A 13,088-nucleotide genomic window follows, 5' to 3' on the forward strand; every position below is an offset into this window, starting at 1 on the left:
TGGGTCTAGGGTTTCTGGGATAATGGTGTTGATGTGAGCCACTACCAGCCTTTCAAAGCACTTCATGGCTACAGACGTGAGTGCTACGGGTCTGTAGTCATTTAGGCAGGTTGCCTTTGTGTTCTTGGGCACAGGGACTATGGTGGTCTGCTTGAAGCATGTTGGTATTACAGACTCAACCAGGGACATGTTGAAAATGTCAGTGAAGACACCTGCCAGTTGGTCAGCACATGCCCGGAGCACACGTCCTGGTAATCCGTCTGGCCCCGCAGCCTTGTGAATGTTGACCTGTTTAAAGGTCTTACTCACGTCGGCTACGGAGAGTGTGATCACACAGTCGTCCGGAACAGCTGATGCTCTCATGCATGCCTCAACGTTGCTTGCCTCAAAGCGAGCATAGAAGTGATTTAGCTCGCTCTGTGATGGCCACTCCAATACCTTGACTTTGTTGTCCTTAGGCCATTTTGCCATAACTTGGAAGTATGCTTGGGGTCATTGTCCATTTGGAAGACCCATTTGCGACCAAGCTTTAACATGACTGATGTCTTGAGATGTTGCTTCAATATATCCACATAATTGTCTTTCCTCATGATGCCATCTATTTTGTGAAGTGCACCATTCCCTCCTGCAGCAAAGCATCCCCACAACATGATGCTGCCACCCCCGTGCTTCACGGTTGGGATGGTGTTCTTCGGCTTGCAAGCCTCCCTCTTTTTCCTCCAAACATAACGATAGTCGTTATAGCCAAACAGTTTTATTTTTGTTTCATCAGACCAGAGGACATTTCTCCAAAAGTACGATCTTTGTCCACATGTGCAGTTGCAGCCAGCCGTAGTCTGGCTTTTTTATAGCGGTTTTGGAGCAGTGGCTTCTTCCTTGCTGAGGTGCCTTTCAGGTTATGTCGATATAGGACTAATTTTACTGTGGATATAGATACTTTTGTACCTGTTTCCTCCAGCATCTTCACAAGGTCCATTGCTGTTGTTCTGGGAATGATTTGCACTTTTCGCACTAAACTACATTCATCTCTAGGAGACAGAACGCGTCTCCTTCCTGAGCAGTATGACGGCTGTGTGGTCCCATGGTGTTTATACTTGCATACTATTGTTTGTACAGATGAACGTGGTACCTTCAGGTGTTTGGAAATTGCTCCCAAGGATCAACCAGACTTCTTGATGTCTACAATTTTTTTCTGAGGTCTTGGCTGATTTCTTTTGATTTTCCCATTTTGTCAAGCAAAGAGGCACTGAGTTTCAAGGTAGGCCTTGAAATACATCCACAGATACACCTCCAATTGACTCAAATGATGTCAATTAGCATATCAGAAGACATGGCATCATTTTCTGGAATGTTCCAATCTGTTTAAAGTTCAGTCAACTTAGTGTATGTAAACTTCTGACCCACTGAAATTGTGATAGAGTGAATTGTAAGTGAAATAATCTGTCTGTAAACAATTGTTGGAAAAATGACTTGTGTCATGTACAAAGAGTAGATGTCCTAACCGACTTGCCAAAACTATAGTTTGTTAACAAGAAATTTGTGGAGTGGTTGAAAAACAAGTTTTAATGACTCCAGTGTATCTAAACTACCGACTTCGAATGTAGTGCATATCACATGACTGACAGAATTACAGTGAGAGGATAGGTGTTTCTGATAATAGAGAGAGAGAAGCTTCTCTTGGCTTGTAATTATGTGAGTTCTTCAAGTTTAAATGTATAACTCGGAGACAGACAACACTACATACAACCAATTATTATTGTGGAGAAGACCGTTCCTTCTATAGCATTTTACATGTTAGAGGTTTAGCAAACACTCTTATCCAGAGCAACCTACAGTAGTGTTGGTTTACCAACTGAGCCACACAGGACCAGTCAACACTCAACATACTGTTAAAAGGGCAGTACAGGATTGATACATACATTTTTCCTGCCCTGTCCCTTAACAATTTCAAAAAACAAGTGGCGGGGTGACTGCTTTGTTTTTTTAACCCCGGATTGCACTTTTAATGGAATTATGTCTGTGCTATCAAATCAAATGTAATTATATAGCCCTTCTTACATCAGCTGATATCTCAAAGTGCTGTACAGAAACCCAGCATAAAACCCCAAACAGCAAGCAATGCAGGTGTAGAAGCACGGTGGCAAGGAAAAACTCCCTAGAAAGGCCAAAACCTAGGAAGAAACCTAGAGAGGAACCAGGCTATGTGGGGTGGCCAGTCCTCTTCTGGCTGTGCCGGGTGGAGATTATAACAGAACATGGCCAAGATGTTCAAATGTTCATAAATACCAGCATGGTCGAATAATAATAAGGCAGAACAGTTGAAACTGGAGCAGCAGCACGGTCAGGTGGACTGGGGACAGCAAGGAGTCATCATGTCAGGTAGTCCTGGGGCATGGTCCTAGGGCTCAGGTCCTCCGAGAGAGAGAAAGAAAGAGATAATTAGAGAGAGCATATGTGGGGTGGCCAGTCCCCTTCTGGTTGTGCCAGGTGGAGATTATAACAGAACATGGCCAAGATGTTCAAATGTTCATAAATGACCAGCATGGTCGAATAATAATAAGGCAGAACAGTTGAAACTGGAGCAGCAGCACGGCCAGGTGGACTGGGGACAGCAAGGAGTCATCATGTCAGGTAGTCCTGGGGCATGGTCCTAGGGCTCAGGTCCTCCGAGAGAGAGAAAGAAAGAGAGAAGGAGAGAATTAGAGAACGCACACTTAGATTCACACAGGACACTAAATAGGACAGGAGAAGTACTCCAGATATAACAAACTGACCCTAGCCCCCCGACACATAAACTACTGCAGCATAAATACTGGAGGCTGAGACAGGAGGGGTCAGGAGACACTGTGGCCCCATCCGAGGACACCCCCGGACAGGGCCAAACAGGAAGGATATAACCCCACCCACTTTGCCAAAGCACAGCCCCCACACCACTAGAGGGATATCTTCAACCACCAACTTACCATCCTGAGACAAGGCTGAGTATAGCCCACAAAGATCTCCGCCATGGCACAACGCAAGGGGGGGCGCCAAACCAGACAGGATGACCACATCAGTGAATCAACCCACTCAGGTGACGCACCCCTTCCAGGGACGGCATGAGAGAGCCCCAGTAAGCCAGTGACTCAGCCCCTGTAATAGGGTTAGAGGCAGAGAATCCTAGTGGAAAGAGGGAAACCGGCCAGGCAGAGACAGCAAGGGCGGTTCGTTGCTCCAGAGCCTTTCCGTTCACCTTCCCACTCCTGGGCCAGACTACACTCAATCATATGACCCACTGAAAAGATGAGTCTTCAGTAAAGACTTAAAGGTTGAGACCGAGTTTGCGTCTCTGACATGGGTAGGCAGACCGTTCCATAAAAATGGAGCTCTATAGGAGAAAGCCCTGCCTCCAGCTGTTTGCTTAGAAATTCTAGGGACAATTAGGAGGCCTGCGTCTTGTGACTGTAGCGTACGTGTATGTATGTACGGCAGGACCAAATCAGAGAGATAGGTAGGAGCAAGCCCATGTAATGCTTTATAGGTTAGCAGTAAAACCTTGAAATTAGCCCTTGCCTTAACAGGAATCAGTGTAGGGAGGCTTGCATTGGAGTAATATGATAAAACATTTTTGTTCTAGTCAGGATTCTAGCAGTCGTATTTAGCACTAACTGAAGTTTATTTTGTGCTTTATCCGGGTAACCGGAAATTAGAGCATTGCAGGAGTCTAACCTAGAAGTGACAAAAGCATGGATAAAAAATGTTGCATCATTTTTGGACAGAAAGATTCTGATTTTTGCAATGTTAATAGATGGAAAAAAGCTGTCCTTGAAACAGTCTTGATATGTTCGTCAAAAGAGAGATCAGGATACCCAGAGTAACCCCGAGGTCCTTCACAGTTTTATTTGAGACGACTGTACAACCGTCAAGATTAAATGTCAGATTCAACAGAAAGTCTCTTTGTTTCTTGGGACCTAGAACAAGCATCTCTGTTTTGTCCGAGTTTAAAAGTAGAACGTTTGCAGCCATCCACTTCCTTATGTCTGAAACATAGGCTTCCAGTGAGGGTAATTTTGGGGCTTCACCATGTTTCATCGAAATGTACAGCAGTGTGTCATCCGCATAGCAGTGAACGTTAAAATTATGTTTTCGAATGACATCCCCAAGAGGTAAAATATATAGTGAAAACAACAGTGGTCCTAAAACGGAACCTTGAGGAACACCGAAATTTACAGTTGATTTGTCAGAGGACATACCATCCACAGAGACAAACTGATATCTTTCCGACAGATAAGATCTAAACCAGGCCAGAACTTGTCAGTGTAGACCAATTTGGGTTTCCAATCTCTCCAAAAGAATGTGGTGATTGATGGTGTCAAAAGCAGCTCTAAGGTCTAGTAGCATGAGGACAGATGCAGAGCCTCGGTCTGACGCCATTAAAAGGTAATTTACCACCTTCACAAGTGCAGTCTCAGTGCGATGATGGGGTCTAAAACCAGACTGAAGCATTTCGTATACATTGTTTTTCTTCAGGAAGGCAGTGAGTTGCTGTGCAACAGCTTTTTCAAAAAAATTTGAGAGGAATGGAAGATTCAATATAGGCCGATAGTTTATTATATTTTCTGGGTCAAGGTTTGGCTTTTTCAAGAGAGGCTTTATTACTGCCACTTTTAGTGAGTTTGGTACACATCCGGTGGATAGAGAGCCATTTATTATGTTCAACATAGGAGGGCCAAGCAGCTCTTTCAGTAGTTTATTTGGAATAGGGTCCAGTATGCAGCTTGAAGGTTTAGAGGCCATGATTATTTTCATCATTGTGTCAAGAGATATAGTACTAAAACTCTTCAGTGTCTCCCTTGATCCTAGTTTTTGGCAGAGTTGTGCAGACTAAGGACAACTGAGCTTTCGAGGAATACGCAGATTTAAAGAGGAATTAATTTGCCCCGTAATTTGCTTTCCAATGATCATGATCTTTTCCTCAAAGAAGTTCATGAATTTATTACTGCTGAAGTGAAAGCCATCCTCTCTTGGGGAATGCTGCTTTTTAGTTAGCTTTGCGACAGTATCAAAAATACATTTTGGATTGTTCTTATTTTCATCAATTAAGTTGGAAAAATAGTATGATCGAGCAGCAGTGAGGGCTCTTCGATACTGCACGGTACTGTCTTTCCAAGTTAGTCTGAAGAATTCCAGTTTGGTGTGCCGCCATTTCCATTGCAATTTTCTGGAAGCCTGCTTCAGAGCTCGGGTATTTTCTGTATACCAGGGAGCTAGTTTCTTATGACAAATGTTTTTAGGGGTGCAACTGCATTTAGGGTATTGCGTAAGGTTAAATTGAGTTCCTCAGTTAGGTGGTTAACTGATTTTTGTCCTCTGACGTCCTTGGGTAGGCAGAGGGAGTCTGGAAGGGCATCAGGGAATCTTTGGGTTGTCTGAGAATTTATAGCACGACTTTTGATGCTCCTTGGTTGGGATCTGAGACGATTATTTGTTGGATTGCAAAGATAATAAAATGGTGGGCCTATAGTCCAGGATTATGAGGAAAAACATTAAGATCCACAACATTTATTCCATGGGACAAAACTAGGTCCAGACTGTGGCAGTGAGTAGGTCCGGAGACATGTTGAACAAAACCCACTGAGTCGATGATGGCTCCGAAAGCCTTTTGGAGTGGGTCTGTGGACTTTTCCATGTGAATATTAAAGTCACCAAAAATTTGAATATTATCTGCTATGACTACAAGGTCCAATAGGAATTCAGGGAACTCAGTGAGGAACGCTGTATATGGCCCAGGAGGCCTGTAAACAGTAGCTATAAAAAGTGATTGAGTAGGCTTCATAGAGTTCATGACTAGAAGCTCAAAATACGAAAATGTTTTTTTTTTTGTAAATTGAAATTTGCTATCAGAAATGTTAGCAACACCTCCGCCTTTGCGGGATGCGCGGGGGATATGGTCACTAGTGTAACCAGGAGGTGAGGCCTCATTTATCACAGTAAATTCATCAGGCTTAAGCCATGTTTCAGTCAGGCCAATCACATCAAGATTATGATCAATGATTAGTTCATTGACTATAACTGCCTTGGAAGTGAGGGATCTAACATTAAGTAGCCCTATTTTGAGATGTGAGGTATCACTATCTCTTTCAATAATGACAGGAATGGAGGTGGTCTTTATCCTAGTGAGATTTCTAAGGCTAACACCGCCATGTTTAGTTTTGCCCAACCTAGGTCGAGGCACAGACACGGTCTCAATGGTGATAGCTGAGCTGACTACACTGACTGTGCTAGTGACAGACTCCACTATGCTGGCAGGCTGGCTAACAGCCTGCTGCCTGGCCTGCACCCTATTTTATTGTGGACCTAGGGGAGTTTGAGCCCTGTCTATGTTCGTAGATAAGATGAGAGCACCCCTCCAGCTAGGATGGAGTCCGTCACTCCTCAACAGGCCAGGCTTGGTCCTGTTTGTGGGTGAGTCCCAGAAAGAGGGCCAATTATCTACAAATTCTATATTTTGGGAGGGGCAAAAAAACTGTTTTCAACCAGCGATTGAGTTGTTAGACTCTGCTGTAGAGCTCATCACTCCCCCTAACTGGGAGGGGGCCAGAGACAACTATTTTACACCAGTGATTTATATATCTGTCATTATAGAGCTCTCTGTATATATCTCTCATTATAGAGCTCTCTTTATATCTCTCTCCTTATAGAGCTCTCTATATATCTCTCATTATAGAGCTCTCTTTATATATCTGTCATTATAGAGCTCTCTTTATATATCTCTCATTATAGAGCTCTCTTTATATATCTGTCATTATAGAGCTCTCTTTATATATCTCATTATAGAGCTCTCTTTATATATCTCTCATTATCGATCTTGATAATTTGTCACATGCTTCGTAAACAACAGGTGTATAATTATTTATTTATTTAGTAAAGTACTCCTCGAATGTGTAAACAGAAAACCACAACAGCAGAAAGAGTTCAAGTTCAATCAGCTTTTAAAAAACAGAACCACTCTTCCTTGACTACCATTGTCAATATAACAGCAAAGCGCCAGGCTTAGCCAAACAAAGCCCTGCCCAGATGTCAATTTCAGGGACGTCAGAAAGTTGTCAGAGGCAGACAGACGGGTGTGTTTACATATGAACCTTTTACTGCAGTGTGCTAAATCAGCATCACACAGGGTGTTTCTTGGTAGTCTTAAACAAATCTACTTTGAAACAAAAGTATGCATCTCACACACTTGGTTATGGGCTTAAAAAAAGAAGACATCTGTACCATGTCAGATATAGAGTTGAAATGTATTACATTTAGAGTTTGCATCCCAATATTACACTTTTTATACATCACAGAAGACTGAATATAACAAAACCATTTGACATAGGAGCACCAGCTTTTTTGTGGTTTCTTTTAAATGATGTTTATTAGGAAAAATATGAATAACATTCCAACCATGAGGCCTCTAGAGGGCAATTTGGTCATTTGACTGCAGAGGGGTCACTGCTGGCCATATTTCGGGCCTGATGAGGAACGGGAGGGTATTTTAGGAGACAGTATCTGACCTGGGTTCAGCCTAGATAGTCCCTGGCCTAGCTTCAGCCAAGACAGTCACTGGCCCAGGTTCAGCCTAGAAAGTCCCTGGCCCAGGTTCAGCCTAGACCGTCCCTGGCCCAGGTCCAGCCTAGACAGTCCCTGGCCCAGATTCAGCCAAGACAGTCACTGGCCCGGGTTCAGCCAAGACAGTCCCTGGCCCAGGTTCAGCCAAGACAGTCTCTGGCCCGGGTTCAGCCAAGACAGTCCCTGGCCCAGGTTCAGCCTAGACACTCCCTGGCCCAGGTTCAGCCTAGTCAGTCCATGGGAGTCAGTCCCTGGCCTAGGTTCAGCCAAGACAGTCCCTGCCCAGGTTCATCCTAGTCAGTCCATGGGAGTCAGTCCCTGGCCTGGGTTCAGCCTAGATAGTCCCTGGCCTGGGTTCAGTCTAGTCAGCACCACGGCTTGGCATCCTGTCTCTTTCAAGGCAGCCAAGACCCAGCTTTAAGAAAGAAACATGGCCGCCCCCCAGCCAAAGCCAGACAGCTTGCTATCATAGATATAGAACCTAGAGGGTGCACCTCCAATCTTTCCATTAATCCATAGAGGTAGAAAGAGGGCATACTGCCGATCACCGATTGCCATTGATCGCTTCTGTGACAACAAGGCCAGAACCACTGAGGGCTATCTCCAATTTAAAGTAGTGAAATATGTATATGTTCTTTGTGTATTTCTATGAGTTGATTGGCAGTTGGTTAACAACAGTGATAGAGATGTATAGATAGTGAAGAGACCAACCCACCCAAACACTAGACCCACCCGCCCATCCAAACACTAGACCCACCCACCCATCCAAACACTAGACCCAGCCGCCCAAACAAACATTAGACCCAACTGCCCAAACAAACACTAGACCCAGCCGCCCAAACAAATACTAGACCCAGCTGCCCAAACACTAGACCCAGCCACCCAAACAAACACTAGACCCAGCCGCCCAAACACTAGACCCAGCCGCCCAAATAAACACTAGACCCAGCCGCCCAAACACTAGACCCAGCCGCCCAAACAAACACTAGACCCAGCCGCCCAAACACTAGACCCAGCCGCCCAAACAAACACTAGACCCAGCCGCCCAAACAAACACTAGACCCAGCCGCCCAAACAAACACTAGACCCAGCCGCCCAAACAAACACTAGACCCAGCCGCTCAAACAAACACTAGACCCAGCCGCCCAAACAAACACTAGACCCAGCCGTCCATCCAAACACTAGACCCAACCGTCCATCCAAACACTAGACCCAACCGCCCAAACACTAGACCCACCCACCCCACCCACCCATCCAAACACTAGACCCAGCCGCCCAAACACTAGACCCAGCCGCCCAAACAAACACTAGACCCAGCCGCCCAAACAAACACTAGACCCAGCCGCCCAAACAAACACTAGACCCAGCCGCCCAAACAAACACTAGACCCAGCCGCCCAAACAAACACTAGACCCAGCCGCCCAAACAAACACTAGACCCAGCCGCCCAAACAAACACTAGACCCAGCCGTCCATCCAAACACTAGACCCAACCGTCCATCCAAACACTAGACCCAACCGCCCAAACACTAGACCCACCCACCCCACCCACCCATCCAAACACTAGACCCAGCCGCCCAAACACTAGACCCAGCCGCCCAAACAAACACTAGACCCAGCCGCCCAAACACTAGACCCACCCACCCATCCAAACACTAGACCCACCCACCCATCCAAACACTAGATCCACCCACCCAAACACTAGACTCACCCACCCATCCAAACACTAGACCCAGCTGCCCAAACAAACACTAGACCCAGCCGCTCAAACACTAGACCCGGCTGTGCAAACAAACACTAGACCCAGCCGCCCAAACAAACACTAGACCCAGCCGCCCAAACACTAGACCCAGCCACTAAAACACTAGACACACACACCCAAACACTAGACCAACCCAAACACTAGACCCACACACCCAAACATTAGACCGACACACCAAAAAAACTAGACCCACCCACCCAAACACTAGACCCACCCACCCAAACACTAGACCCACCCGAACACTTTCAGAAGAGGAAGTATAAGGCCATGTCCTGGAAAAACAACAGATATCTGTCTTCATCCGTGACTTCATAGCGCAATCACAGCCAGGGCTCTGTAATCTGCTTACACTCTGTTGGAACTGGCCTGGGCTTGCAAATGAATTGCTCTCTGACCTCCAGGGGACCCCATTGATTTTGTAGTCACTCTCACTCAGATATCATATTAACATAAGTAATGGAAAAATGTGTAGAATTGCTGGAAATTATCTTTAAAACGGCAAAGATTTCTCTTCACCCCATTGCAAAAATGTGCAGAATTGCAGGAAATTAACTGTAAAACTGCCAAAAGATGATCCATGACCCATGGTAAAATGTGTAGAATTGCAGGGAATTAACATTGTGTGGTCATCTAGGTGTTCATTGTGTGGTCATCTAGGTGTTCATTGTGTGGTCGTCTAGGTGTTCATTGTGTGGTCGTCTAGGTGTTCATTGTGTGATCGTCTAGGTGTTCATTGTGTGGTCGTCTAGGTGTTCATTGTGTGGTCGTCTAGGTGTTCATTGTGTGGTCGTCTAGGTGTTCATTGTGTGGTCGTCTAGGTGTTCATTGTGTGGTCGTCTAGGTGTTCATTGTGTGGTCGTCTAGGAGTTCATTGTGTGGTCGTCTAGGTGTTCATTGTGTGGTCGTCTAGGTGTTCATTGTGTGGTCGTCTAGGTGTTCATTGTGTGGTCGTCTAGGTGTTCATTGTGTGGTCGTCTAGGTGTTCATTGTGTGGTCGTCTAGGTGTTCATTGTGTGGTCGTCTAGGTGTTCATTGTGTGGTCGTCTAGGTGTTCATTGTGTGGTCGTCTAGGTGTTCATTGTGTGGTCGTCTAGGTGTTCATTGTGTGGTCGTCTAGGTGTTCATTGTGTGGTCGTCTAGGTGTTCATTGTGTGGTCGTCTAGGTGTTCATTGTGTGGTCGTCTAGGTGTTCATTGTGTGGTCGTCTAGGTGTTCATTGTGTGGTCATCTAGGTGTTCATTGTGTGGTCATCTAGGTGTTCATTGTGTGGTCATCTAGGTGTTCAATGTGTGGTCATCTAGGTGTTCATTGTGTGGTCGTCTAGGTGTTCATTGTGTGGTCATCTAGGTGTTCATTGTGTGGTCATCTTGGTGTTCATTGTGTGGTCATCTAGGTGTTCATTGTGTGGTCATCTAGGTGTTCAATGTGTGGTCATCTAGGTGTTCAATGTGTGGTCATCTAGGTGTTCATTGTTTATGCAGTGTTTTAGTGCTTCCTGTGTTTCTTTTTACGTCTTCATTCGCCAGAGGAAGAGAAAACAAAAGGTGCCCCTTTCTCTAACTAGTGTTTCTATTTGTGATCGGGCCCCTTTAGTTTTCCTTTATTCCTACGTGTTAGATTGTAGTCCAGTAGTACTATCAAGTAACGACCGCAAATGAATGTCGTAGCGTGTAGACGCTGAACCGTTCCTTCATCTGTGCATTTTAGTTACTTATTCATCCCATTTTTTCCATGTATTTCTGTGTTCCATTTCTTGAGTTTTATGCCTTCTATGTTATTCATTGGAAAGTAGACAGTTGAAGTCATCAGTAGGGTAACTTCTACCTCAATTGGATCCATGTTCCAGTCGATTTACTCAGTCTTTCCTTCATAAGAGATAGTTTAAACTTAAGGGTTGATACAGTGTATTCAAACTGTTTCCCTTTTCAACATGTTGTTACGTTACAGCCTTATTCTAAAATTGATTAAATAAATACAAATTCTCATCAATCTACACACAATACCCATAATGACAAAGCAAAAATAGGTTTTTAGATATTTTTGCCAATGTTTATTAATAAAAACAGATACCTTATTTACATAAGTATTCAGACCCTTTGCTATGAGACTCCAAATTGTTTCCATTGATCATCCTTGAGGTGTTTCTACAACTTGATTGGAGTCCACCTGTGGTAAATTCAATTGATTGGACATGATTTGGAAAGACACACACCTGTCTATATAAGGTCCCACAATGCATGTCAGAGCAAAAAACAAACCTTGAGGTCAAAGGAATTGTCCGTAGAGCTCAGAGACAGGATTGTGTCGAGGCACAGATCTGAGGAAGGGTACAAAAAAATGTCTGCTGTATTGAAGGTCCCCAAGAACACAGTGGCCTCCATCATTCTTAAATGGAACAAGTTAAACGGTAGAACCACCAAGACTCTTCCTAGATCTGGCCGCCCGGCCAAAATGAGCAATCAGGGGAGAAGGGCCTTGGTCAGGGAGGTGACCAAGAACCCAATGGTAACTCTGACAGAGCTCCAGAGTTCCTCTGTGGAGATGGGAGAACCTTCCATAAGGACAAACATCTCTGCAGAACTCCACCAGTCAGACCTTTATGGTAGAGTGGCTTCGGGACAAGTCTCTGAATATCCTTGAGGGGCCCAGCTGGAGCCTGGACTTGAACCAGATGGAACATCTCCGAGACCTGAAAATAGCTGTGCAGCGACACTCCTTATCCAACCTGACAGAGCATGAGAGGATCTGCGGAGAATTATGGGAGAAAATCCATAAACACAGGTGTGCCAAACTTGTAGCATCATACCCAAGCAGAATCGAGGCTGTAATCACTGGCAAAGTTGCTTCAACAAAGTACTGAGTCTGAATACTTATGTAAATGTGATGTTTGTTATTTTTTTAAATTTGCTACAATTTCTAAAAAACAGTTTTTGCTTTGCCATTATGGGGTATTGTGGGGTATTGTGTGTAGATTGAGGGGGAAAAACTATTGAATCCATTTTAGAATAAGGCTGTGGTGTAACAAAATTTAGAAAGTCAAGGGGTCTGAATACTTTCCAAATGCACAGTACCAGGACAGTAGAAATCCATTAAGTAGAATATAGTGGCTTAGATCAAATGTTCTTGTATTGTACTGAGCAATGAGAAATTAAGAAAATGGCTGCTTTGTGTTGTGTCGTTCCACTATTTCTTCCTCTGGGGAACTGAGTTGACATCACAGAGACATGAAAGGCAGAGCAGGTAGTCTGTCTGCTATGACAGGATGCTGTTACTGTATGGATACAAACAATGGTTGCTAATGTGTTATCTTTTCATCTCTCTCTCTTTTGCTCCATCCTCTCTCTCGCTCTCTCTCCCTCTCATTCCTTCTCCAACAGGACATCGATTGGGTGCAGACAGAGAAGCATGTGTTTGAGCAGGCGTCTACCAATCCGTTTTTAGTGGGCCTTCACTCCTGCTTTCAGACAGAGAGCCGGTAAGAGGCAGACAGAGGCTATGTCCCAAATGGTACCCTGTTCCCTATTTAGTGCACTAGTTTAGACCAGAACCCTATGGGCCTTGGGTCAAAAGTAGTGCACTACTTTTAGGAAATGGGGTGTCAATTGGGACGAAAAAAAAGAGACTATAGATTCCAACAAGTTGCTTTTTACATGGATAATGTGTTCTAAACAGAGGTGGAAAAAGTACTCAATAATCATACTGTAGTAAAAGTAAAGATACTTGAGTCGTTTTCTATT

The 13,088-nt window shown here is 44.6% G+C and overlaps 2 protein-coding genes across 4 annotated transcripts in view; both read left to right on the forward strand.

The window, feature by feature from the left end:
• tnr5 (Tumor necrosis factor receptor superfamily member 5) overlaps nt 1–13,088 on the forward strand; it is a gene marked incomplete at its 5' end in the record, with an annotated part of 1,066,050 nt that overhangs the window by 236,908 nt on the left and 816,054 nt on the right.
• The window catches only part of LOC110531259 (protein kinase C zeta type-like), a 154,263-nt gene that overhangs the window by 84,240 nt on the left and 56,935 nt on the right, over nt 1–13,088 (forward strand). For all 3 annotated transcript variants that reach the window (XM_036988861.1, XM_036988860.1, XM_036988859.1), the window contains exon 7: nt 12,729–12,826. In XM_036988861.1, coding sequence (XP_036844756.1) covers nt 12,729–12,826 — 98 coding nt within the window. The remainder of the gene's footprint in view (nt 1–12,728; nt 12,827–13,088) is intronic.

Source organism: Oncorhynchus mykiss, chromosome 9 (assembly GCF_013265735.2).
Source record: "Oncorhynchus mykiss isolate Arlee chromosome 9, USDA_OmykA_1.1, whole genome shotgun sequence".
NCBI classification, from domain to species: Eukaryota; Metazoa; Chordata; class Actinopteri; order Salmoniformes; family Salmonidae; genus Oncorhynchus; species Oncorhynchus mykiss.